Genomic DNA, 27,999 nt, shown 5'->3' with positions numbered 1-27,999 from the left:
TTCCCCTCTTCCATCTTTGTCTCTCTCTCCTTGCGCCTCTCCCCCATCCATCTCTGTCCCCCTTGGCTTCTTGCTGCTCTCTCCCCCCTGTTGTTTATCCCCTTTCAATCAGTCGATCGAACAATGATATTTATTGATTGCTTCCTGTGTGCGGGGCTCTGGACTAAGCGCTTGGGAGAGTTCAATATGACAGAATTAGCAGACATGTTCCCTCCCCATTCTGAGCTTACGGTCTAGGGGACAAGCTTATTGCCTCCCTCCAGCCCCACGTACTTATAATAATAACAATAATAATAATGGCATTTATTAAGCGCTTACTATGTGCAAAGCACTGTTCTAAGCGCTGGGGAGGTTGCCCATAGTAAGTACTTAACAAAAAACATCATTGTTATTATTATTATTAATATTACTATGTTCCAGGCACTGTACTAAATGCTGGGGTATATACGAGGTAATCGGGTAGGGCACAGCCCCGCATAATAATAATAATGATGGCATTTATTAAGTGCTTACTATGTGCAAAGCACTGTTCTAAGCGCTGGGGAGGTTACAAGGTGATCAGGTTGTCCCACGGGGGGCTCACAGTCTTCATCCCCATTTTACAGATGAGGGAACTGAGGCACAGAGAAGTGAAGCGACTTGCCCAAAGTCACACAGCTGACAGTCGGTGGAGCCGGGATTTGAACCCATGACCTCTGACTCCAAAGCCCGGGCTCTTTTCCACTGAGCCACGCTGCTTCTCTACTTATGTACATCTCCTTATACTCTACTATTTTTCCTAACGTCGGTCTCCTCTAGACTGTAAGCTCCTGGTAGGAAGGGATCATAACTACCCACTCCGTTGTACTCTCTCAAACTCTTAGTGCGATGATCACTGGAAAAATACCATTCATTGACTGACTGATAGATAAAAGGAGGGGATGGAAACAGGGAACATGAAGGAAAGATGACCAAGGGGGTTCTTTTTGGGAAAAGTGGGGTGAGCAGGATAGGGAGCAACGGGGCAAGACGGGGGCTTGGCGGGGAAATCGCATTTGGAGAGCATCTCTAAGGGAGGGGAATCTCTCTGCTCCCCTGGGATTGTGACCCCTGGGAGGTCACAGCCTCCATCCGAGGCAAGACGGGGGCTTGGCGGGGAAATCTCATTTGGAGAGCATCTCTAAGGGAGGGGAATCGCTCTGCTTCCCCCGGACTGTGACCCCTGGGAGGTCACAGCCTCAATCCGGGAGGCCGGGGGGTAGTAGATCTTGGGCCTCCCACGGTGACAGAGGACAGCATCCGGATCCGCGATGGCAGACATCAGGCAGACCGGGAACCAAATGGGCAGTGGGGCTGGCTGGAAGACCAGGGCAACCCGGGAGCTGGCTAGGGGTCTGACGGCGATTTAAGGTCATCTCTCACCGGACGGTCATGCCCCAAAACTGGGGTTGTGGTTGACGCGAAGCTGAGACCAAAGAGTGGCAAAGGGAGATGGCGGCGGAGGTGGCGTGGCTGGCCTGGACACCTCAGTACTCATCATGGAACGGGTACTCCGGATGGTCGCTCCAACTACACGAGAGGCGAGTTGAAGAGGTGGGGGCTCAACTTGGGCCCTGCCTCCGGCCCCGGCTCAGGAGCCGCCGGGCCCCCTCCCGTGTCCCTGGAACCAAGGACGCCGGCTCCAACCAAGCAAGCCGGTGGCCGGGGCCGAGGGGTTGGGATGTGAAACTTCCGACGCCATTTCGGAACTGGTCGGGGGACAGAGAGGATGAGATCATCATCATCAATCGTATTTATTAAGCGCTTACTGTGTGCAGAGCACTGGACTAAGCGCTTGGGAAGTACAAATTGGCAACATCTAGAGACAGTCCCTACCCAACAGTGGGCTCACAGTCTAAAAGGGGGAGACAGAACAAAACCAAACATGCTAACAAAATAAAATCAATAGAATAGATATGTACAAATAAAATAAATAAATAAATAAATAGAGTAATAAATATGTACAAACATATATACAGATGAGATCTCATCTGTGAGGGGGCAGTGTGCCCTAGGAGAAAGGGCAGCGGGCTGGGAGCCAGAGGACTTGAGTTCTAATCCAGGCTTTGCCACTTGCCTGCCGTGTGACCCTGGGTGAGTCACTTCAATCTGTAAAATGGGGATTGACTATGAGCCCCATGTTGCACCTGGATTGTGTCCAACTTGTCTTGTATCTACCCCAGAGCTTAGTAAAGTGCCTGGCATATAGTGAGCACTTAATAAATGCCATATAAAGAAAAAAAAAGAGTCAGAGGACCTGGATTCCAATCCCAGCTCTGCCACCGGTCTGCTGTGTGACCTTAGACAGCTCACGTAACTTTGCTGGGCCATAGTCTTCCCATCTGTAAAATGGGAATAACAGTCGCTGCCTCCCAGGGAATCAGCGTGGCCTAGTGGATGGAGCCCGGGCCTGGGAATCAGAGGGACCTGGGTTCTAATCCCGGCTCTGCCACTTATCTGCTGTGTGATCTTGGGCAAGTCACTTCACTTCTCTGGGCCGGTTACCTCATCTGTAAAACGGGAATTAAGACCATGAGCCCGATTACCTTATATCTATTCCAGGGCTTAGCACAGTGTCTGGCACATAGCAAGCACTTAACAAATACCTCAGTTATTATTGTGAATAAAAGGAAAACGTTGACGTGGAAGCACCCTGAAGCAGTTAAGGTGACTGGCAAGTGCAAGATAATAATAATAATAATGATGGCATTTATTAAGCACTTACTATGTGCAAAGCACTGTTCTAAGCACTGGAGAGGTTACAAGATGATCAGGTTGTCCCACGGAGGGTTCAGAGTCTTAATCTCCATTTTACAGATGAGGCAACTGAGGCACAGAGAAGTTAAGTGACTTGCCCAAAGTCACACAACTGATGATTGGCAGAGCAGGGATTTGAACCCGTGACCTCTGACTCCAAAGCCCGGACTTTTTCCACTGAGCCACGCTGCTTCTCTAAAGATGACTTTACTGTGGTGGTGGCAGTGATGGCTGCTGTTTATTTTCACCCAGGGGAAATACATATCTATTCTATTTATTACATATCTATTCTAGTTATTTCATTTTGTTAGTATGTTTGGTTTTGTTCTCTGTCTCCCCCTTTTAGACTGTGAGCCCACTGTTGGGTAGGGACCGTCTCTATATGTTGCCAACTTGTACTTCCCAAGCGCTTAGTACAGTGCTCTGCACACAGGTAGCGCTCAATAAATACGATTGATGATGATGATGATGATGACCTGCATCCTCTCCTTAAGGCGGCTGCTCGGTTGGGCCCGAACTCCTAACGTTCCCTCGGACGACTCCAATCTCCGGCCCTTTCCCGGCCTCATGGAGGGCTTCCTGGGGATGCTTCCCCTTGCCCAGATGGAGCCAGATGGGATCAAAGCCCCCTTTCATCTCCCCCGCAGCCTCCTCCTCTTCCTCCTCACTCTGCTCCCCCATCCCTCCAGTCCCTCTCCCCATCGACACTGGTCCTTCCACCTCTAGCTGCCCCCCGCCTCTATCTGCAGGCACCGCTGTCCTCTCCCCCGTCCCCCGGCCCCCAACTCACAACAGCATGTCCACGTAGCGGACGCCCTTATTCAGGGCCTCGATGGCTTCCATCTCTTCGTCCGTCAGAGAGAAGTCGAAGATCTGCCGAAAGGAGCGGGAAGAGGAGTGTAGGGGACTCCTGCTTACCCCGAGATAGAAAGGTCTGGATAGTGGGGACCGACTGTTGCCATGGGAACCCCCTTGCCAGGCCTCCCCAACGGGGGCTGATGGTTATAAGCCATGGGGATGGGGGCCGGGTGCCACTGGGCTACCGGCTCTGACGACTGAGTGATGGAGATGCCGTGCGGGGGCTTCCTTCGGGCTCTCCCCAACTGGGCCAGGGGATGGACGGCGAATGGGCCGGGGTGAAGGGTCAGAGACCTGATGCATAGAAAAGAGTGGAGGAAAGGGGCCTGACAGCGGAAAAGGGAGGGGACTTCCCGGAGGTGGGGCAGGGCGGCCAACCTGGAAGTTCTCTCTGATCCGTGCCTCACTGAAGCTCTTGGGGATGACCACCACCCCTTTCTGGACACTGAAGCGCAGAACCACCTGGGCCACGGTCTTCCCATACTTCCTGCTGATGGACATCAGGAGCGGGTCTTCCAACAGCGGCGGGGAGGAGAGGCTGACCCTTAGACACGGAGCAGAGTCGGACGGTCGGTGTCCATTGGGGTCCCGGCTTGGGGAGATGCTGGAAGGGGCCCTTCGACATCCCAACTCGGAGGGGCCAGGGGGGGAAACCCTCTGGAGGAGCACTAATTTAGGGGAGGGAGCTCTCAGGTTATACTAGAGGGATTGCTCTCCCCCACTTCAAAGCCCATCTCCTCCAAGAGGCCTTCCCTAAGCCCCTCCTTTCCTCTCCTCCCGCTCCCTTCTGCATCGCTCTTGCTCCCTTTATTCACACCAGCCCCCAGCCACATTTCTGTAATTTATTTATCTAGATTAATGTCTGTCTCCCCTTCTGCACTGTAAGCTCGTTATGGGCAGGGAATGCCTGTTTATTGTTGTTTTGTACTCCCCCAAGCGCTTAGTACAGCCAGACAGCTGCACCGCTGATGACAGACCGGCGGACACCCAGACGGATGACCACAGACTGTCAGATACCCAGTCTGATGTCTGGACATCATCATCATCATCAATCGTATTTATTGAGCGCTAACTATGTGCAGAGCACTGTACTAAGCGCTTGGGAAGTACAAATTGGCAACATAACTGGCAGAAACCCAGACTAATGCCTAGGTAGATCGGTGGACCCGCAGACTGATGCCTGGACTGATTAGCGGACACACAGTGACATCCCAAGTGCTTAGTGTAGTGCCCTATACCCTAAGCGCTTAATAGATAGGTTCGAATGAATTACTGGCTTCCAATCCTGTTTGTTCGCTGCCGTGGTTTCCCTACCACTAGGTCACATTGATTGAAGCTGTGCTTCATCAAGTCTTTAATCAATCAATCAATCAATCATATTTATAATTATAATAATAATAATGGCATTTGTTAAGCGCTTACTATGTGCAGAGCACGGTTCTAAGCGCTTTGGGGGGGGGGGGAATACAAGGTGATCAAGTTGTCCCACATGGGGCTCACAGTCTTAATCCCCATTTTCCAGATGAGGGAACTGAGGCTCAGAGAAGTGAAGTGACTTGCCCAAGGTCACACAGCAGACATGTGGCGGAGCCGGGATTCGAACCCATGACCCCTGACTCCAAAGCCCGTGCTCTTTCCACTGAGCCAAGCTGCTTCTCTGAGTGCTTACTGTGTGCAAGAGGACTGTAGTAAGCGCTTGGAAAGTACAAGTTGGCAACATATAGACACAGTCCCTACCCAACAGTGGGCTCACAGTCTAAAAGTGGGCTCACAGTCTAAAAATATGTTTTTAATCTGTTTTCAACTTTATCTTTAATCTGTTTATTCTATAAACTCACCGTGAGCAGGGAATGTGTCTGTTTATTGTTGTATTGTATCCTCCCAAGCACTAGGTACAGTGTCTTGTACACAGTCAGCGCTCAATAAATATGACTGAATTGAAAATCTGCCCTACTGGCTTCCATGTAGCCAGAGAAGCCAGAGAAGTAGCTTGGACTAGTGGAAAGAGCACAGGCTTGGGAGTCAGAGGTCATGGGTTCTAATCCTCCTAGACTGTGAGCCCGTTGTTGGGTAGGGACGACCCCACGCACCTCCCTCCCCACAGCACCTGCATATATGTATATATGTTTGTATGTATTTTTTACTCTATTTTATTTGTACATATTTATTCTATTTATTTTATTTTGTTAATATGTTTTGTTTTGTTCTCTGTCTCCCCCTTCTAGACTGTGAGCCCGCTGTCGGGTAGGGACCGTCTCTATACGCTGCCAACTTGTACTTCCCAAGCACTTAGTCCAGTGCTCTGCACACAGTAAGCGCTCAGTAAATACGATTGAATGAATGAATGAATGGGGACTGTCTCTATATGTTGCCAAATTGTACTTTCCAAGCACGTAGTCCAGTGCTCTGTGCACAGTAAGCGCTCAATAAATACGATTGAATGAATGAATGAATGAATGGGGACTGTCTCTATATATTGCCAAATTGTACTTCCCAAGTGCGTAGTCCAGTGCTCTGCACACAATAAGTGCTCAATAAATACGACTGAATGAATGAATGAATGGGGACTGTCTCTATATGTTGCCAAATTGTACTTTCCAAGCGCTTAATACAGTGCTGTGCACAGAGTAAGCGCTCAATAAATGTGATTGAATGAATGAATGAATGGGGACCGTCTCTATATGTTGCCAACTTGTACTTTCCAAGCGCGTAGTCCAGTGCTCTGCACAAAATAAGTGCTCAATAAATACGATTGAATGAATGAATGAATGGGGACTGTCTCTATATGTTGCCAAATTGTACTTTCCAAGCACTTAGTACAGTGCTCTGCACGCAGTAAGCGCTCAATAAATATGATTGAATGAATGAATGTAGTCCACCACACAGACAGCAGAAAGTCAGGTGCCAGACAGACTGACTTATGGGCAGATTCACATGGGACTAGAATTGGGCCATCGAGAGGTTGTCCGGGGGGACATCCTTTGGTCCCAAGAGCATCCCCTTGCTTGCTTCTCTCCTTCTCCAGCCCAGCCCGCACCCTCCGCTCCTCTGCCGCTAATCTCCTCACCGTTAGGCCTCGTTCTCGCCTGTCCCGCCATCGACCCCCGGCCCACGTCCTCCCCCGGGCCTGGAATGCCCCCAATCCCTCTGCCCATCCACCAAGCTTGCTCTCTTCCTCCCTTCAAGGCCCTTCTGAGAGCTCACCTCCTCCAAGAGGCCTTCCCACACTGAGCCCCTTCCTTCTTCTCCCCTTCGTCCCCCTCTCCATCCCCCCCATCTTACCTCCTTCCCTTCCCCACAGCACCTGTATATATGTATATATGTTTGTACAGATTTATTACTCTATTTTACTTGTACATATCTATTCTATTTATTTTATTTTGTTAGTATGTTTGGCTTTGTTCCCCTTTTAGACTGTAAGCCCACTGTTGGGTAGGGACCGTCTCTGTATGTTGCCAACTTGGACTTCCCAAGCGCTTAGTCCAGTGCTCTGCACACAGTAAGCGCTCAATAAATACGATTGATTGATTGATTGATTGACTGTCTCTATATGTTGCCAACTTGTACTTCCCAAGTGCTTAGTCCAGTGCTCTGCACACAGTAAGCGCTCAATAAATACGATTGATTGATTGATTGATTGATCGAGACAGAGCAGGAGGGACTCCCAGCTTCTCCACCCTTCCTTCTCCTAGTCTTCCGTAGGCCCAGTCACAATTCCAGCCCCTGCTCGCTGCCCCCTTGCTCCCCACCCCCAGTTAGAGGGACTGTGGATGCAGCCAGGCCAAGGTGGGGCTGGGGGCCCATTACTCACCAGGACTTGTCCCGGGAGGTGCCCAGGGGGCTGTAACCCACGAGGATGATGCCGTGACTGCGGCAGAATTCCAGCAGTTTGGGCTGGGTGAAGTACGGGTGGTACTCGACCTGTGAATCATCATCATCATCATCAATCGTATTTATTGAGCGCTTACTATGTGCAGAGCACTGGACTAAGCACTTGGGAAGTACAAATTGGCAACATAGAGAGACAGTCCCTACCCAACAGTGGGCTCACAGTCTAAAAGGTGGAGACAGAGAACAAAACCAAACATACTAACAAAATAAAATAAATAGAATAGATATGTACAAGTAAAATAAATAGAGTAATAAATATGTACAAACATATATACATATATACAGGTGCTGTGGGGAAGGGAAGGAGGTAAGATGGGGTGGATGGAGAGGGGGACGAGGGGGAGAGGAAGGAAGGGGCTCAGTCTGGGAAGGCCTCCTGGAGGAGGTGAGCTCTCAGTAGGGCCTTACGGGGTGAATGTGAGACGGGACACGGGGAAGCAGCGGGAACGGACGTCGGGCGAAGCTGGGCTGGGGGGTCGGGGGTGGTGAGGGGGGAAGGGGCAGGGGCCTCTATTTGCCACTGGTTCTCCTGCAGCCTCCTAGAAAATCAATCAATCAATCGTATTTATGGAGCGATTACTGTGTGCAGAACACTGGACTAAGCGCTTGGGAAGTACAGGTTGGCAACATATAGAGACGGTCCCTACCCAACAGTGGGCTCACAGTCTGAAAGGGGGAAAAGGCCATCTTGGTGAGAGAGGGAATGTGAGAGCGTGTGAGCGTTTGGGAGAGGGTGAGGGTATGTCTGTGTGAGAGTGTGCATAATAATAATAATAATAATAATAATAATAACAATAATAATAATAATAACGGTATTTGTTAAGTGCTTACTATGTGCAAAGCACTGTTCTAATCAATCAATCGTATTTATTGAGCGCTTACTGTGTGCAGAGCATTGTACTAAGCACTTGAAGCGCTGGGGAGGTTACAAGGTGATCAGGTTGTCCCACGGGGGGCTCACAGTCTTCATCTTCGTCTTTGGGCAAGTCACTTAACTTCTCTATTTATTTATCTATTTATTTATTCTCTATTTATTTTACTAGTACATATCTATTCTATTTATTTTATTTTGTTAATATGTTTGGTTTTGTTCTGTCTCCCCCTTCTAGACTGTGAGCCCACTGTTGGGTAGGGACCGTCTCTAGATGTTGCCAACTTGTACTTCCCAAGTGCTTAGTCCAGTGCTCTGCACACAGTAAGCACTCAATAAATACGATTGATTGATTCTCTGTGCCTGTTCCCTCATCTGTAAAATGGGAATTAAGACTGTGAGCCCCCCGTGGGACAACCTGATCACCTTGTAACCTGCTTAGAACAGTGCTTTGCCCATAGTAAGCGCTTAATAAATGCCATTATAAAAAAAGAAATCCCCATTTTGCAGATGAGGGAACTGAGGCCCAGAGAAGTTAAGCGAAGTCACACAGCTGACAGTTGGAGGAGCCGGGATTTGAACCCACGGCCCCTGACTCCAAAGCCCGGGCTCTTTCCACCGAGCCACGCTGCGTATGCGTGCGTGTGCGCCTGGAGGAGAGCTTATGCGTCTGTTTGTGTGTGAGAGTTTTTGTGTCCTTGTGTATCTTTGTGGTCGTGTGTGAGTGGGTCTCGGTGCTTGTGAAGGCTCCGGGACGTACCCACTCCCATTTTTTGGGAGGGGGTGGGAGGAAATGTCACAGGGCCCTGAGGGTTTTTTTTTAAGTCCCTCACCTGCCCTCATTCCGTTATATTTATTGAGCACTTGTGATGTGCGGAGCACTGTACTAAGCACTTGGGAGGGTACAATCTAACAATAAACAGACACATTCCCTGTCCACAATCAATCAATCAATCAATCGTATTTATTGAGCGCTTACTGTGTGCAGAGCACTGGACTAAGCGCTTGGGAAGTACAAGTTGGCAACATATAGAGACAGTCCCTGCCCAACAGTGGGCTCACAGTCTAGAGGGGGACACAGACAAACTCGGTGCTAAGAACAGTGCCTGGCACATAGTAAGCGCTTAACGAAGGCCATCATTATTCATTATTATTGTTGTTATTAATAATATAAATACATAAATTACAGATTCATTCATTCATTCAATCGTATTTATTGAGCGCTTACTGTGTGCAGAGCACTGGACTAAGCGCTTAGCGCTGGGGAGGTTACAAGGTGATCAGGTTGTCCCACGGGGGGCTCACAGTCTTCATCCCCATTTTAAAGATGAGGTAACTGTATATATGTATATATGTTTGTACATATTTATTACTCTATTTATTTATTTTACTTGCACATATCTATTCTATTTATTTTCTTTTGTTAGTATGTTTGGTTTTGTTCTCTGTCTCCCCCTTTTAGACTGTGAGCCCACTGTTGGGTAGGGACTGTCTCTATATGTTGTCAACTTGGACTTCCCAAGCGCTTAGTACAGTGCTCTGCACACAGTAAGCACTTAATAAATACAATTGATTGATTGATTGAGGCCCAGAGAAGTGAAGTGACTTGCCCAAAGTCACACAGCTGACAGTTGGCAGAGCCGGGATTTGAACCCATGACCTCTGACTCCAAAGCCCGGGCTCTTCCCACTGAGCCACGCTGCTTCTCGAATGGTATGAGCAAGTGCTGGGAGACTGGGAGGGGGATGAAGAAAGGGAGCAAATTAGGGAGAGGCAGAAAAGAGTGGGAAAATTTAATTCAATCGTGTCGAGCGCTTACCGTGTGCACAGCACTGTAGTAAGCACTTGAGAGAACACAATCTAACAATAAACAGACACATTCCCTGCCCACAATGAGCTCACAGTCTAGAGGGGGAGACAGACATTAATAGAAATGAATAAATGACAGACTGTGAGCCCGCTGTTGGGTAGGGACTGTCTCTGTATGTTGCCAACTTGTACTTCCCAAGCGCTTAGTACAGTGCTCTGCACACAGTAAGCGCTCAATAAATACGATTGAACGAATGAAAGATACGGGCATAAGTGCTGAGGGGATGGGAGGGAGGATGAATAACGGGAGCAAGTCAGGGTGACGCAGAAGGGAGTGGGAGAAGAGGAAGGCTTAATCAGGGAGGGCCTCTTGGAGGAGATGCACCTTCAATAAGCCTTTGAAGGGAGCGGGAATAATCATCAGATTTGAGGAGGGAGGGCGTCCCAGGTCAATCAATCAAGATGAAGTCACTGAGGCACAGAGAAGTTAAGTGACTTGCCCAGAGTCACCCAGCTGACAATTGCCAGAGCCGGGATTCGAACCCATGACCTCTGACTGCCAAGCCCGGGCTCTTTCCACTGAGCCACGCTGCTTCACTCGGTAAGCTCTCAGTAAATACGACTGAACGAACGTACGAATGAGTGGAAGGCCCCTCGGAGGAGACGTGCGTTCGATAAGGCTTCGAAGGGGCTGGAGCCAAGGTCGGGGTCAGGGGTCAGGGGTCGGGGGGCGTACCTGGTTGACGACCGGCTTGTGTTTGAGGCCGGGTTTGTTCAGGATGAGCTCCAACTGCCGGCGGTTGAAGTTGGACACCCCGAGCGACCTCACGAGCCCCGCGTCCTTGCAGGCCTCCAGAGCCTGGGAGAGAGGGAGGGAGGGACAGGAAGGTCGCCCGTCGCTCCGCAGGACATCTCTCCCCTTCAACCCACATCTTCCCACTGTGTCTCTCTACGTTGCCAGCTTGTCCTTCCCAAGCGCTTAGTCCAGTGCTCTGCACACAGTCAGCGCTCAATAAATACGACTGATCATCTACGCCTCCCTAAATCCCATCAGTTCGACCTTCGCAGCATGAAAATCTGCCCTTTCCTCTCCATCCCCGCTGCTACCCCACTGGCCTAATTGCTCATCCTATCCCACCTTGATCACTGTATCAGCCTCCTTAGCTTGGGGGATGGACACTTTAAGGCAGAGGGAGGGTAAGTATTCAACCCCATCTTACAGATAAAGCAACCGAGGCCCGGAGAGATTAAGGGTCTCACCTAAGGCCACGGCAGCAGGTCAGGGGCGTACCTGTTTCGCTGCTAGAGAAGCAGCGTGGCTCAGTGGAAAGAGCCCGGGCTTTGGAGTCAGAGATCATGGGTTCGAATCCCGACTCCGCCACATGTCTGCTGTGTGACCTTGGGCAAGTCACTTCACTTGGCGAAGCAGCGTGGCTCAGTGGAAAGAGCCCGGGCTTTGGAGTCAGAGGTCGTGGGTTCTAATCCTGGCTCCACCAATTGTCAGCTGGGTGACTTTGGGCAAGTCACTTCACTTCTCTGGGCCTCAGTTCCCTCATCTGTAATAGGGGGATGAAAACTGTGAGCCCCCCATGGGACAACCTGATCACCTTGTAACCTCCCCAGTGCTTAGAGCAGTGCTTGGCACACAGTAAGCGCTTAATAAATGCCATTATTATTAGAGAAGCAGCGTGGCTCAGTGGAAAGAGTGCGAGCTTGGGAGCCAGAGGTCATGGGTTCGAATCCCGCCTCCCCCACCTGTCTGCTGTGTGACCTTGGGCAAGTCACTTCACTTCTCTGTGCCTCAGTTCCCTCATCTGTCAAGTGGGGATTAAGACTGTGAGCCCCAGATGGGACAACCTCATCTCCTTGCGGTCCCCCCCCACAGCGCTTAGAACAGTGCTCTGCACATAGTAAGCACTTAACAAATACCAACATTATTATTATTATTATTATTCTCTGGGCCTCAGTTCCCGCATCTGTAAAATGGGGATGAAGACTGTGAGCCCCAGATGGGACAACCTCATCTCCTTGCGGTCCCCCCCTCAGCGCTTAGAACAGTGCTCTGCACATAGTAAGCGCTTAACAAATACCAACATTATTATTATTATTATTCTCTGGGCCTCAGTTCCCTCATCTGGAAAACGGGGATGAAGACTGTGAGCCCCACGTGGGACAACCTGCTCACCCTGTATCCTCCCCAGCGCGTAGAACAGTGCTTTGCACATAGTAAGCGCTTAACAAATGCCAATTCTTCTAGACTGTGAGCCCACTGTTGGGTGGGGACCGTCTCTATATGTTGCCAACTTGGACTTCCCAAGCACTTAGTCCAGTGCTCTGCACACGGTAAGCGCTCAATAAATACGATTGATTGATTGATTGATTGATTGCCCCCCTCCACAAAATTCGCTTCGTCCCCTTCCTCGGCGCCGGCTGGCCTGAGCCCCAGAGTCAGAAGACTGGGGGGGAGGACAGGTCAGCTCGGCGGAAATCAATCCATCCATCCATCCATCGTATTTATTGAGCGCTTACTGTGTGCGGAGCACTGTACTAAGCGCTTGGGAAGTCCAAGTTGGCAACGTATAGAGACGGTCCCTACCCAACAGTGGGCTCACAGTCTTCACCGTACCTCGTTCTCGCCTGTCCCGCCGTCGACCCCCGGCCCACGTCATCCCCCGGGCCTGGAATGCCCCCAATCCCTCTGCCCATCCGCCAAGCTCGCCCTCTTCCTCCCTTCAAGGCCCTGCTGAGAGCTCACCTCCTCCAGGAGGCCTTCCCAGATTGAGCCCCTTCCTTCCTCTCCCCCTCGTCTCCCTCTCCATCCCCCCATCTTACCTCCTTCCCTTCCCCACAGCACCTGTATATATGTATATATATTTGTACATATTTATTACTCTATTTATTTATTTTACTTGTACATATCTATCCTATTTATTTTATTTTGTTAGTATGTTTGGTTTTGTTCTCTGTCTTCCCCTTTTAGACTGTGAGTCCACTGTTGGGTAGGGACTGTCTATATGTTGCCAATTTGTACTTCCCAAGCGCTTAGTACCGTGCTCTGCACATAGTAAGCGCTCAATAAATACAACTGATTGATTGATTGATTAGAAGATGCCTCCTCCAATTAGTAAGAGGGCTCTCCCTACTAAGCATACATTTCCCCTGCTTGCCTCTCTTGCACTTGAATTTTTTTCCCCTTTTTTCACCCCATCCTTTCTCTCCATCCCCCCCATCTTACCTCCTTCCCTTCCCCACAGCACGTGTAGATATGTATATATGTTTGTACATATTTATTACTCTTTATTTTACTTGTACACGTCTATTCTATTTATTTTATTTTGTTAGTACGTTTGGTTTTGTTCTCTGTCTCCCCCTTTTAGACTGTGAGCCCGCTGTTGGGTAGGGACTGTCTCTAGATGTTGCCAACTTGGACTTCCCAAGCGCTTGGTACAGTGCTCTGCAGACGGTAAGCGCTCAATAAATACGATTGATTGATTGATTGATTGATTGATTGATAGAAGTGGGAGCGATCACCTGCCTTACCTCCCAAGTGGCGCACAGGTCTGACTTGTGATAGATAATATGGCCATTTTCATGCTTCGGATAAAATTCATCTCCAGGCTGGCAGAGAGCAGGGCAACATCATTAGGTTACAACGGATTAGTTTGGGAGTCACAAAGCTCTGCCCCCTCCCTGGGCACTACTACTAAGCTCAACAGGCCATCGACTTGGACTTCCCAAGCGCTTAGTACAGTGCTCTGCACACAGTAAGCGCTCAATAAATACGATTGATTGATCGATCGAGCGGAGATCGTCGGATCGGAACCGGGCTCCGCCCCAGGTGGGGAACCCCATCTAGTTACCTGACCTGTAAAATGGGGATTAAGACTGGGAGCCCCACGAGGGACAACCTGATCACCTTGTAACCTCCCCAGAGCTTAGAACAGTGCTTTGCACATAGTAAGCGCTTAATAAATGCCATTATAATTATTATTATTATCTAGGAGGGAGGGAGAGTGGGGATAATAGACTGTGACTGTGAGCCCACTGTTGGGTAGGGGCCGTCTCTATATGTTGCCAACTTGGACTTCCCAAGCATCTAGTACAGTGTTCCGCACACAGTAAGCGCTCAGTAAATACAATTGATGATGATGATGCTGTTTCTGCACTCACCTTGAAGGTCATGGGCGTTTCGATGACGTAGAGGTCGACGTAGTCCGACTGGAGACACTTCAGTGTCTTCTCCAGGGCGCGGCGGACCAGCTCCGGCTGTTGATAGGTGTTCCATAGCTAGAAGAGACGTCAGAGGACCTGGGTTCTAATCCCGGGCCGTCGGTGTGACCTTGGGCAAGTCACTTAACTTCCCTGAGCCTCGGTTTCCTCATCTGTGAATTGGGGGGTTCAACACCTGTCCTTCCTCAATCAATCAATCAATCTAGACCGTGAGCCCGCTGTTGGGTAGGGACCGTCTCTATGTGTTGCCAACTTGGACTTCCCAAGCGCTTAGTACAGTAAGTGCTCCATAAATACGGTTGAAAAAAAAAATCAATTGAGAGATCGTATCATCAATCGTATTTATTGAGCGCTTACTGTGTGCAGAGCACTGGACTAAGCGCTTGGGAAGTACAAATTGGCATCTATCTATTGAGCACTTACTCCGTGCGGAGCACTATGCTAAGCTACTGGGAGAGTACAATGCAATAGTTGGCGGACACATTCCCTAATCATCAATCAATCGTATTTATTGAGCGCTTACTGTGTGCAGAGCACTGTACTAAGCGCTCATTCCTTACCCACAACGAGCTTACGGCTCTCCCTCCACACATCCGCCAAACTGGCTCTCTTCCTCCCTTCAAATCCCTCCTGAGAGCTCACCTCCTCCAGGAGGCCTTCCCAGACTGAACCCCCTTTTTCCTCTCCTCTCCCGCCCTACCTCCTTCCCCTCCCCACAGCGCTTGTATATATTTGTACAGATTTATTACTCTACTTTACTTGCCCATATTTACTACCCTATTTATTTTGTTAATGACGTGCATCTAGCTTTAATTCTATTTGTTCTGACGATTTCACACCCGTCCACATGTTTTGTTTTGTTGTCTGTCTCCCCCTTCTAGACCGTGAGCCCGTTGTTGGGTAGGGATCGTCTCTATCTGTTGCCAACTTGGACTTCCCAAGCGCTTAGTCCAGTGCTCTGCACACAGTAAGCGCTCAATAAATACGACTGAATGAATGAATGATGTTAATATGAATAAATTATTTGTAATATGTAATTTAAAGATACGTAGATAAGTGCCGTGGGGTTGAGAGTGGGGCGAATAGTACACTCTACTGAGCACTCGGGCGTGGCTCAGTGGAAAGAGCACAGGCTTTGGAGTCAGAGGTCACGGGTTCAAATCCCAGCTCTGCCAATTGTCAGCTGGGTGACTTTGGGCAAGTCACTTCACTTCTCTGTGCCTCAGTTCCCTCATCTGGAAAATGGGGATGAAGACTGTGAGCCCCCTGTGGGGCAACCTGATCACCTTGTAACCTCCCCAGTGCTTAGAACAGTGCTTTGCACATAGTAAGCACTTAATAAATGCCATCATCATTATTAATGAATATGATTGAATGAATGAATGACATTAATATGAATAAATTATTTGTAATATGTATTTAAAGATACGTATATAAGTGCCATGGGGTTGAGAGTGGGGCGAATACTACACTCTACTGAGCACTCGGGCGTGGCTCAGTGGAAAGAGCACAGGCTTTGGAGTCAGTGGTCATGGGTTCAAATCCCGGCTCTGCCAATTGTCAGCTGTGTGACTTTGGGCAAGTCACTTCACTTCTCTGGGCCTCAGTTCCCTCATCTGTCAAATGGGGATTAAGATTGTGAGCCCCCTGTGGGGCAACCTGATCACCTTGTAACCTCCCCAGTGCTTAGAACAGTGCTTTGCACATAGTAAGTGCTTAATAAATGTTATTATTATTATTATTATTGTTATAATGCAGTAGATAGACACATTCCCTGCTCACAACGAGCTTACAGACTAGAGGATTTAGCCTCTCCTTTGGTCTGTGAGTCCATGTGAAGAACAGGAACTGTGTCTGACCTCATTATCTCAAATCAATCAATCAATCATATTTATTGAGTGCTTACTGTGTGCAGAGCACTGTACTAAGCGCTTGGGAAGTCCAAGTTGGCAACATATAGAGACGGTCCCTACCCAACAGTGGGCTCACAGAATCTACCTCAAGGTTGGGTGATGAGGCTACTGCCCCGGGCCCAGAGCCGGAGGGGGGTCCCGACCCAGTGGGTGGGTGTGGGACTGAGCTCGGTCAGCCCCGGAAGAGCTGGCTCCGGGGAGTTGAGTCAGAAGGTTGCGGGTTCTAATCCTGCCCCTTCCACTTGCCTGCTGTGTGACCTCGGGCCAGTCACTTCACTTCTCTGTGCCTCAGTTCCCTCATCTGGAAGATGGGGATGAAGACTTTGAGCCCCATGTGGGACAGGGACGGTGACCAACCGTATTACCTTGTATGTACCCCAGTGCCTAGAACAGTGCTTGGCACATTGTGAGCACTTAACAAGCACCATAATAATTATAACTACTATTACCATGTGAGCCCACTGTTGGGTAGGGACTGTCTCTATATGTTGCCAATTTGTACTTCCCAAGCGCTTAGTACAGTGCTCTGTGCACAGTAAGTGCTCAATAAATACGATTGATTGATTGATTGATTTTGAGCCGCAAGATTGGAGGAAACAGATGGCGGGCAGAACCACTTGACACCTGTCCCCATGTTTTGTTTTGGTGCCTGTCTCCCCCTTCTAGACTGTGAGCCCGTTGTTGGGTAGGGACCGTCTCTAGATGTTGCCAGCTTGTACTTCCCAAGCGCTTAGTACAGTGCTCTGCACACAGTAAGTGCTCAATAAATAAATAATAAATAAATAATACTATTGAATGAATGAATGCACACAGTAAGCACTCAATAAATGCGATTGAATGAATGAATGAAGAATGAACTAGCCAGAGCCAGCGTGGCTCAGTGGAAAGAGCCCGGGCTTTGGAGTCAGAGGTCATGGGTTCAAATCCCGGCTCTGCCACTTGTCAGCTGGGTGACTTTGGGCAAGTCACTTCCTTTCTCTGTGCCTCAGTTCCCTCATCTGTAAAATGGGGATTAAGACTGGGAGCCCCCTGTGGGACAACCTGATCACCTTGTAACCTCCCCAGCGCTTAGAACAGTGCTTTGCACATAGTAAATGCTTAATAAATGCCATTTTTTAAAAAAAACCACTGCTCCAGTCACTAGTTACGTCATCATCATCATCATCAATGGTATTTATTGAGCACTTACTACATACAGAGTGCTTGGGAGGGTACAAAACAATCAAGTTTGCAGACACGCTCCCTGCCCACAAAGAGGTTACAGTCTAGTTGGGAAAGGAGATATTACTATAATAATAATAAAAATGGCATTTATTAAGCACTTACTATGTGCAAAGCACTGTTCTAAGTGCTAGGGAGGTTACAAGGTGATCAGGTTGTCCCACGGGGGGCTCACAGTCTTAATCCCCATTTTACAGAGGAGGTAACTGAGGCCCAGAGAAGTGAAGTGACTTGCCCAAAGTCACACAGCTGACAATCGGAGGAGCCGGGGTTGGAACCCATGACCTCTGACTCCAAAGCCCGGGCTCTTTTCCACTGAGCCCCGCTGCTTCTCTAATATGAATAAATAACTTCTCAGAAGTCCTTGCCCTTGAAACTGGGGGAGGGTCCTTCCTCCTCCCAGCTCCCCTGGGGATACGGACCAGTCTGGCCCACCCCATTCCTGAGGTTGTTCCCGAGGTGAAGCGGGACATATACCATCTGAAGGTCAAAAACGCTCTCTCGCGAGGGCCCGAGCTAGGAAAACCAAACTCGGAAGCCTGGGTGGGATACCACCCCGACAATGGAAACCGCTAGACATCCCAGGCCGACAAGGCGGAAGAAGGCGCCCGTGCCAACCAAACATCAGGGGCCGGAGGGATGGAGATTGAACAAGAAGCCCAAAAGTCCCGGGAGGACAGGTAACGAATGCCAATCAATCAATCAATCGTATTTATTGAGTGCTTACTGTGTGCAGAGCACTGTACTAAGCACTTGGGAAGTACAAGTTGGCAACGTTTTTCATTCTTGCAGCCGCCCGAAGCGTGGGATGCCCACTCCGTCTGCACCAAGTGAGACCCCGCGGGACGGGCGAGTTTCCCGATGAGCCCTCGTGCGACTGGAAGGTACGTGCTCTTCCACACGTGTTCATTCATTCATTCTTTCAATTGTATTTATTGAGCGCTTACTGTGTGCAGAGCACTGTACTAAGCGCTTGAGAAGTACAAGTTGGCAACATATAGAGACGGTCCCTACCCAACAGTGGGCTCGCAGTCTAGAAGGGGGAGACGGAGAACAAAACAAAACATATTAACAAAATAAAATAAATAGAATACATATGTACAAGTAAAATAAATACATAGAGCAGTAAATAAATAGAGTATAAATATATAAATAGAATAATAAATAAATAAATAGAGTAACATGCAATAACATGCAATAAATGTGTAACATGCAACTGAATTCCTCCCAAGTGGGAAACGTTCATAGGCGGGAGCTAAGTGCTTCGCCACATGTGTAACGCATAAATGAATTCCGCCTCGGTGGGAAGCGTTCGCGAGTGGGAGTTAAGTGCTTCGCCACGTGTGAAAAACACACAAGTGAATTCTTCCCAAGTGGGAAGCGTTCGTGGGCGGGAGCCAGGTGCTTAGCCATGTGAGGGGAACGCATAAGTGTGAGAAGCAGCGTGGCTCAGTGGAAAGAGCCCGGGCTTTGGAGTCAGAGGTCATGGGTTCAAATCCCAGCTCCACCACATGTCTGCTGTGTGACCTTGGGGAAGTCACTTAACTTCTCTGAGCCTCAGTTCCCTCATCTGTAAAATGGGGATTAAGACTGTGAGCCCCCCGTGGGACAACCTGATCACCTTGTAACCTCCCTAGCACTTAGAACAGTGCTTTGCACATAGTAAGTGCTTAATAAATGCCATTTTTATTATTATTATATTAATATCTCCTTTCCCAACTAGACTGTAACCTCTTTGTGGGCAGGGAGTGTGTCTGCAAACTTGATTATGTACTGTTGCCCCTTGACTTGACTTGGGCAAGTCACTTAACTTCTCTGGGCCTCAGTTACCTCATCTGTAAAATGGGGATTAAGACTGTGAGCCCCCCGTGGGACAACCTGATCACCCTGTATCCTCCCCAGCGCTCAGAACAGGGCTTTGCACAGAGTAAGCGCTTAACAAATGCCAATTATTATTATTATTCTCTGGGCTTCAGTTCCCTCATCTGTAAAATGGGGATGAAGACTTTGAGCCCCCCATGGGTCAACCTCATCACGTTGTAACCTCCCCAGTGCTCAGAACAGTACTTTGCACATAGTAAGCGCTTAATAAATGCTATTATTATTATTATTATTCTCTGTGCTCTGCACACAATAAGTGCTCAATAAATACGATTGATGAAGAATATTCCTCCCGAGAGGGAAGTTAAATTCGCCCCCTGTAAATAACTAAAAATAAATGTATTCCTCCTGAAAGGGAAGTTTTATTTGCCACGTAGAATATATTTCGCATGGTTCAGCCTTTCTGACTCCAGTCCCTCTCTGTCGCCGCGCCGATCCTCGAACCCGGCTCCGTGTGACCGGTGAAAGAGGCCCAGGGGGGTCGTGGAGGGAGGAAGGAGGGTCTGTGGGAGAGCGTGGCCTCACCTTGCCGCAGTAGAAGATGTCTTCCCGTTTCACCACGCCTTCCCTGATCTTGTCCCGAATGGCCTGGCCCACTTCGTGCTCGTTGTAGTAGACGAGGGCCCCGTCGAAGTGGCGGTATCCAGCATCGATGGCCACCTTCACCGCCTGAGCGCACGTCCCCTTGGGGGTCTGGAACGAGATGGATGGGAGAAGGGCAGTCGTACGTTCATTCAACCGTACTTATTAAAGTCTCAAAAATCTCCAGTGGCTACCAATCAATCTGCGCATCAGGCAGAAACTCCTCACCCTGGGCTTCAAGGCTGTCCATCCATCCCCTCGCCCCCTCCTACCTCACCTCCCTTCTCTCCTTCTCCAGCCCAGCCCGCACCCTCCGCTCCTCCACCGCTAATCTCCTCCCCGTACCTCGTTCTCGCCTGTCCCGCCGTCGACCCCCGGCCCACGTCCTCCCCCGGGCCTGGAATGCCCCCAATCCCTCTGCCCCTCCGCCAAGCTAGCTCTCTTCCTCCCTTCAAGGCCCTGCTGAGAGCTCACCTCCTCCAGGAGGCCTTCCCAGACTGAGCCCCTTCCTTCCTCTCCCCCTCGTCCCCCTCTCCATCCCCCCATCTTACCTCCTTCCCTTCCCCACAGCACCTGTATATATGTATATATGGTTGTACATATTTATTACTCTATTTATTTTACTTGTACATTTCTATCCTATTTATTTTATTCGGTTGGTATGTTTGGTTCTGTTCTCTGTCTCCCCCTTTTAGACTGTGAGCCCACTGTTGGGTAGGGACTGTCTCTATGTGTTGCCAATTTGTACTTCCCAAGCGCTTAGTACAGTGCTCTGCACATAGTAAGCGCTCAATAAATACGATTGATTGATTGATTGATTGATTATTAAGCGCTTGGGGAAGAACAATACCATAATAATAATAATAATAATGATAATGGCATTTATTGAGCGCTTACTATGTGCAAAGCACTGTTCTAAGCATTGGGGAGGTTACAAGGTGATCAGGTTGTCCCATGGGGGGCTCACAGTCTTCATCCTTCCTTCCTCTTCCTTCCTCTGAGCCCCTTCCTTCCTCTCCCCGTCGTCCCCCTCTCCATCCCCATCTAACCTCCTTCCCTTCCCCACAGCACCTGTATATATGTATATATGTTTGTACCTATTTATTACTCTATTTATTTATTTATTTTACTTGCACATATCTATTCTATTTATTTTATTTTGTTAGTATGTTGGGTTTTGTTCTCTGTCTCCCCCTTTCAGACTGTGAGCCCACTGTTGGGTAGGGACTGTCTCTATATGTTGCCAATTTGTACTTCCCAAGCGCTTAGTCCAGTGCTCTGCACATAGTAAGCGCTCAATAAATACGACTGATTGATTGATTGATCCCCATTTTCCAGATGAGGCAGCTGAGGCCCAGAGAAGTGAAGTGACTTGCCCAAAGTCACGCAGCTGAGCAGCAGCGGAGCCGGGTCGATAACCCCCCCAGCCCCTTCCCCACAAGACCGGCACGCGGAGTTCATTCATTCAATCGTATTTATTGAGCGCTTACTGTGTGCAGAGCACTGGACTAAGCGCTTGAAGTCCAAGTTGGCAACGTTCATTCATTCAATCGTATTTATGGAGCGCTTACTGTGTGCAGAGCACTGGACTAAGCGCTTGGGACATCTAGAGAAGCAGCGTGGCTCAGTGGAAAGAACCCGGGCTTTGGAGTCAGAGGTCATGGGTTCAAATCCCGGCTCCACCAGTTGTCAGCTGGGTGACTTTGGGCAAGTCACGTCACTTCTCTGGGCCTCAGTGACCTCATCTGGAAAAATGGGGATGAAGACTGTGAGGTGTGGGCCAACCTGCTCACCTTGTAATCTCCCCAGCGCTTAGAACGGTGCTTTGCACATAGTAAGCGCTTAATAAATGCCATCATCATTATTATTATTAGAGACGGTCCCTACCCAACAGCGGGCTCACAGTCTAGAAGGGGGAGACAGAGAACAAAACAAAACATATTAAGAAAATAAAATAGAAGAAATACATACAAATGAAATAAATAGAGTAATATCCACCCCACCCCATCTCCCAGGTGAACGCCAACGCAAACGTCAGCCACTTCTGGGCCGAGGCCCAAGGAAGAGGAGCCCCAGGAGCCTTGGGCCCGAGGGAGGACGGGACGGAGCTTGTACTTCCCAAGCGCTTAGTCCAGTGCTCTGCACACAGTGAGCGCTCAATAAATACGATTGATTGATTGATTGATTGCTTACTTGCTTTGGACTGCTATAGGTGCCCAGTCCGATGACCGGGATGAAGTTCCCATCACTCAGTTTCAGGTGATGGCGGGTAGCCGTGAGGTTCATGGCTCAGGCTCCTGGTCTTCGCTCCCGAGAGAGAGGATAAAAATAACGATCGGGATATTGGCTAAGGGCTTACAATGCGCCAAGCACTGCGCTGAGCATCGGACTAATATCAGCTGGAACCCGGTGCTTCTCCCACGTGGGGCCCGCGGTCTGAGAGAAGAATCTCTGACTTCAAAAATCAGTTTTTTATTAGACTTTGAGAGTGGGAGGGGAGGGGGGAAGGGAGAGAGAACCTGGTTAAACAGTTCTCAGCTGCACAAACCAAATATTAGCATTAACATGTTGCTTTCCACGGAATAGTCCGCAGGGGGATGACCTTGCACCCTGGCATGGAATATGATTAGGAACAAAGTCCAGAGTCCATTTTTCAAACCAAGAATGATCGATGGGGCCCTGTGTCTTATGATTTATAATAATGAAAAGGATGGCCTTTATTAAGCGCTTACTATGTGCAAAGCACCGTTCTAAGCGCTGGGGAGGTTACAAGGTGATCAGGTTGTCCCACGGGGGGCTCACAACCTTCATCCCCATTTTCCAGATGAGGTCACTGAGGCCCAGAGAAGTGAAGTGACTTGCACAAAGTCACACGGCTGACGGTGGAGCTGGGATTTGAATAATAATAATAATAATGGCATTTATTAAGCACTTCTATGTGCAGAGCACCGTTTTAAGCGCTGGGGAGGTTACAAGGTGATCAGGTTGTCCCACGGGGGGCTCACAGTCTTCATCCCCATTTTCCAGATGAGGTAACTGAGGCACAGAGAAGTGAAGTGACTTACACTGTCACACAGCTGACAATTGGTGGAGCCAGGATTTGAATAATAATAATAATAATAATGGCATTTATTAAGCGCTTACTACGTGCAAAGCACCGTTCTAAGCGCTGGGGAGGTTACAAGGTGATCAGGTTGTCCCACGGGGGGCTCACAGCCTTCATCTCCATTTTCCAGATGAGGTAACTGAGGCACAGAGAAGTGAAGTGACTTGCACAAAGTCACACAGCTGACAATTGGTGGAGCTGGGATTTGAATAATAATAATAATAATAATGGCATTTATTAAGCGCTTACTACGTGCAAAGCACCATTCTAAGCGCTGGGGAGGTTACAAGGTGATCAGGTTGTCCCACGGGGGGCTCACAGCCTTCATCCCCATTTTCCAGATGAGGGAACTGAGGCACAGAGAAGTGAAGTGACTTGCACAAAGTCACACAGCTGACAATTGGTGGAGCTGGGATTTGAATAATAATAATAATAATGATGGCATTTATTAAATGCTATGTGCAAAGCACCGTTCTAAGCGCTGGGGAGGTTACAAGGTGATCAGGTTGCCCCATGGGGGGCTCACGGTCTTCATCCTCATTTTCCAGATGAGGTCACTGAGGCCCAGAGAAGTGAAGTGACTGGCCCAAAGTCACACAGCAGACATGTGGCAGAGCCGGGATTTGAACCCATGACCTCTGACTCCAAAGCCCGGGCTCTTTCCACTGAGCCACGCTGCATATGTCATATGACATGTGACAGAGGGGGCAAGGGATGGGGTGGAGGGGTTGGGTGGCCTGAGGAGGGAGTTAAATGCCTGGAGCAACTGGAGAGGGTGACTTCTCTAAGCCTCAGTTCCCTCATCTGTAAAATGGGGATTAAAGACTGTGAGCCCTGTGTGGGACAACTTGCTCACCTCGTATTTTCACGTAGTAAGCGCTTAACAAATGCAATTATTATTATTATTAGTATTAGTATTATGGGCATGGGGTCAATAAGAGTGGTGAAATAATTTTGACAGGCAGAGGAGAGGACAAAGTTAAAGCATGCAAGGATTAAAGTTGAAGTGACTACCCATTCACTTCAATCGTACTTATTGAGCGCTTACTGTGTGCAGAGTACTGTACTAAGCGCTTGGGAAGTCCAAGTTGGCAACATCTAGAGACAGTCCCTACCCAACAGTGGGCTCACAGTCTAGAAGGGGGAGACAGAGAACAAAACCAAACATATTAACAAAATAAAATAAATAGAATAGATATGTACAAGTAAAATAAATCAATAAATAGAGTAATAAATCCGTACAAACGAAGCAGCGTGGCTCAGTGGAAAGAGCCCGGGCTTTGGAGTTAGAGGTCATGGGTTCGAATCCCAGCTCTGCCAGTTGTCAGCTGTGCGGCTTTGGGCAAGTCACTTAACTTCTCTGTGCCTCAGTTACCTCATCTGTAAAATGGGGATTAAGACTTTGAGCCCTACGTAGGACAACCTGATCACTTTGTATCCCCCCCAGCGCTTAGAACAGTGCTTTGCACATAGTAAGCACTTAACAAATGCCAACATTATTATTATTATTGTTATTATTTGGAGTTAGAGGTCATGGGTTCGAATCCCAGCTCTGCCAATTGTCAGCTGTGTGGCTTTGGGCAAGGCACTTAACTTCTCTGTGCCTCAGTGACCTCATCTGTAAAATGGGGATTGAGACTGTGAGCCCCCTGTGGGACAGCCTGATCACCTTGTAACCTCCCCAGCGCTTAGAACAGTGCTTGGCACATAGTAAGGGCTTAATAAATGCCATTATTATTATTATTATTATATATACATATATACAGGTGCTGTGGGGAAGGGAAGGAGGAAAGGCAGGGGGGATGGAGACATACATATTTATTACTCTATTTATTTATTTATTTATTTTACTTGTACATTTCTATCCTACTTATTTTATTTTGTTGGTATGTTTGGTTCTGTTCTCTGTCTCCCCCTTTTAGACTGTGAGCCCACTGTTGGGTAGGAACTGTCTCTATGTGATGCCAATTTGTACTTCCCAAGCGCTTAGTACAGTGCTCTGCACATAGTAAGCGCTCAATAAATACGATTGATTGATTGATTGATTGATTGATGGAGAGGAAGGAGGGGGCTCAGTGTGGGAAGGCCTCCTGGAGGAGGTGAGCTCTCAGTAGGGCCTGGAATACCGTCATTATTATTATAGTAAGCGCTTAAAAATGCTATTTAAAAAATAAGTAGCGGGGTAATGGGTGGGGGGATAGGAAGGGATTCAGGGAAGGCCTCTTGGAGGAGATGGGATTTCGGGAGGGCTTTGAGGATGGGGAGGGGGGTTGGCCCGTAGGAACAGAAGTTGGGAGGGGGAGAGCGTAAGCAAGGCGTCCAAGACAGAGCTGAGAGTGACGCCCAATGAGTGGGTTGGCTTGAGGGGAGCAAAACACGCAAAACTGGGGTGGGGCCGGAGAGCAGCGGGGATAAGTTGGGGGGGGCAAAGCTGTTTGGCCAACAGTTTCTGCTTGAGTGGGGAGAAGCAGCGTGGCTCAGTGGAAAGAGCCCGGGCTTTGGAGTCAGAAGTCATGGGTTCAAATCCCGACTCCGCCAATTGTCAGCTGTGTGACTTTGGGCAAGTCACTTCACTTCTCTGGGCCTCTGTTACCTCATCTGGAAAATGGGGATGAAGACTGTGAGCCCCCCGTGGGACAGCCTGATCACCTTGTAACCTCCCCAGCGCTTAGAACAGTGCATTGCACGTAGTAAGCGCGTAATAAATGCCTTAAAAAAAAACACGTTGGAGGTTTTTGAGGAGTGAGGAGGCATCCTCCAAACTAGTTCTCTTCCTCCCTTCAAAGCCCTACTGAGAGCTCACCTCCTCCAGGAAGCCTTCCCAGACTGAGCCCCCTCCTTCCTCCTCCCCTCCTCCCCCTCCCCATCCTCCCGCCTTACCTCCTTCCCCTCCCCACAGCACCTGTATATATGTGTATATGTTTGTGCGGATTTATTACTCTATTTTATTTGTACATATTTATGCTATTTCTTTTATTTTGTTAATATGTTTTGTTTTGTTCTCTGCCTCCCCATTCTAGACTGTGAGTCCGCTGTTGGGTGGGGACCGTCTCTCTATGTTGCCGACTTGGACTCCCCAAGCGCTTAGTCCAGCGCTCTGCACATAGTAAGCGCTCAATAAATACGATTGAATGAATGAATGAATTTGTTTTATTTGTACATATTTATTCTATTTATTTTATTTTGTTAATAAGTTTTGTTTTGTTGTCTGTCTCCCCCTCCTAGACTGTGAGCCCGCTGTTGGGTAGGGACCGTCTCTAGATGTTGCCGACTTGTACTCCCCAAGCGCTTAGTCCAGCGCTCTGCACACAGTAAGCGCTCAATAAATACGATTGAATGAATGAATGAATGAATTTATTTTATTTGTACATATTTATTCTATTTTGTTAATATGTTTTGATTTGTTCTCTGTCTCCCCCTTTTAGACTCTGAGCCCGCTTTGGGGTAGGGACCGTCTCTACATGTTGCCAACTTGGACTTCCCAAGCGCTTAGTCCAGTGCTCTGCACACAGTAAGCGCTCAATTAATACGATTGAATGAAGGAATATAGCTATAATTCTATTTGTTCTGACGGTTTTGACACCTGTCTGCTTGCTCTGTTGCTGACTTGTACTTCCCAAGCGCTTAGTCCAGTGCTCTGCACACAGTAAGCGCTCAATAAATACGATTGGATGAATGAATGAATATGATTGAATGAATGACTGAATGAATGCTTGGCATACAGTAAAGGGCCTAACAAATACCACTGTGATTACTGTTTGAGTTCCTCCCCTCAGGACACGTGCAGAAAGAACACATCTATATATCTATAATTCTATTCGTTGTGATGGTATTGACACCTGTCTACTTGTGTTGTTTTGTTGTCTGTCTCCCCCTTCTAGTTGTACTTCCCAAGCGCTTAGTACAGTGCTCTGCACACAGTAAGCGCTCAATAAATACGATTGATTGATTGATTGATTGATTGTGAGCCCTTGTTAGGGAGGGACCGTCTCTATCTGTTGCCGAATTGTACTTTCCAAGCGCTTAGTCCAGTGCTCTGCACACAGTAAGCGCCCAATAAATACGATGGAAAGGATGAATGAACGCGTCTATTGACTGTTATATTGTACTCTCCTAAAAGTTTAATACAGCGTTTTGCACAAAGCGCGCAGTAAATAAGATTGAATGAATAAGTGAGTTGATAATGATAATGATGGTATTTGTTAAGCGCTTACTCTGTGCAAAAGCACTGTTCTAAGCGCTGGGGAGGTTACAAGGTGATCAGGTTGTCCCACGGGGGGCTCACAGTTTTAATAGGGGTTAGCTATTGTTTGATTTGGGGCAAGTCACTTCACTTCTCTGGGCCTCAGTGCCCTCATCTGTAAAATGGGGATGAAGACTGTGAGCCCCCCGTGGGACAACCTGATCACCTTGTAACCTCGCCAGCGCTTAGAACAGTGCTTTGCACTTAGTAAGCGCTTCCTCTCCCCCTCGTCCCCCTCTCCATCCCCCTCGTCTTACCTCCTTCCCTTCCCCACAGCACCTGTATAGATGTATATATGTTTGTACAGATTTATTACTCTATTTATTTATTTCTTTTACTTGTACATGACTATTCTATTTATTTTATTTTGTTAATATGTTTTGTATTGTTGTCTGTCTCCCCCTTCCAGACTGTGAGCCCACTCTAGATGTTGCCAGCTTGTACTTCCCAAGCGCCTAGTCCAGTGCTCTGCACACAGTAAGCGCTCAATAAATACGATTGATTGATTGATTCATAAATGCCATTATCATTATTATTATTATTTCTCTGGGCCTCAGTTCCCTCATCTGTAAAAGGGGGATTAGGACCGTGAGCCCCCCGTGGGACAACCTGATCACCT

At 48.4% G+C, this 27,999-nt stretch overlaps 1 protein-coding gene across 2 annotated transcripts; it reads right to left on the bottom strand.

Moving 5' to 3' along the window:
* Positions 1-741: 741 nt before the first annotated feature.
* On the bottom strand, positions 742-22,463 carry AKR1D1 (aldo-keto reductase family 1 member D1). 2 transcript variants are annotated; one of them, XM_038753958.1, is made up of 9 exons: positions 22,225-22,463; positions 19,975-20,142; positions 14,375-14,491; positions 13,745-13,822; positions 10,941-11,063; positions 7,445-7,554; positions 4,012-4,177; positions 3,566-3,648; positions 742-1,548 (listed from the first exon to the last, which is right to left on the bottom strand). In XM_038753958.1, exons 1-9 carry the CDS (start codon positions 22,315-22,317, stop codon positions 1,506-1,508), a joined length of 981 nt encoding a protein of 326 aa, XP_038609886.1. In that variant the 5' UTR covers positions 22,318-22,463; the 3' UTR covers positions 742-1,505. The 2 variants fall into 2 exon arrangements, with proteins under 2 accessions (XP_038609886.1, XP_038609887.1); XM_038753959.1 differs by lacking the exon at positions 13,745-13,822.
* Between the last annotated feature and the right edge of the window lie 5,536 nt (positions 22,464-27,999).

The sequence above is a fragment of the Tachyglossus aculeatus genome, chromosome 11, assembly GCF_015852505.1.
Source record: "Tachyglossus aculeatus isolate mTacAcu1 chromosome 11, mTacAcu1.pri, whole genome shotgun sequence".
Classification (NCBI taxonomy): domain Eukaryota; kingdom Metazoa; phylum Chordata; class Mammalia; order Monotremata; family Tachyglossidae; genus Tachyglossus; species Tachyglossus aculeatus.
The sequence above is the reverse complement of the archived record's forward strand: the minus strand, read 5'-3'. Positions and strand labels throughout refer to the sequence as shown.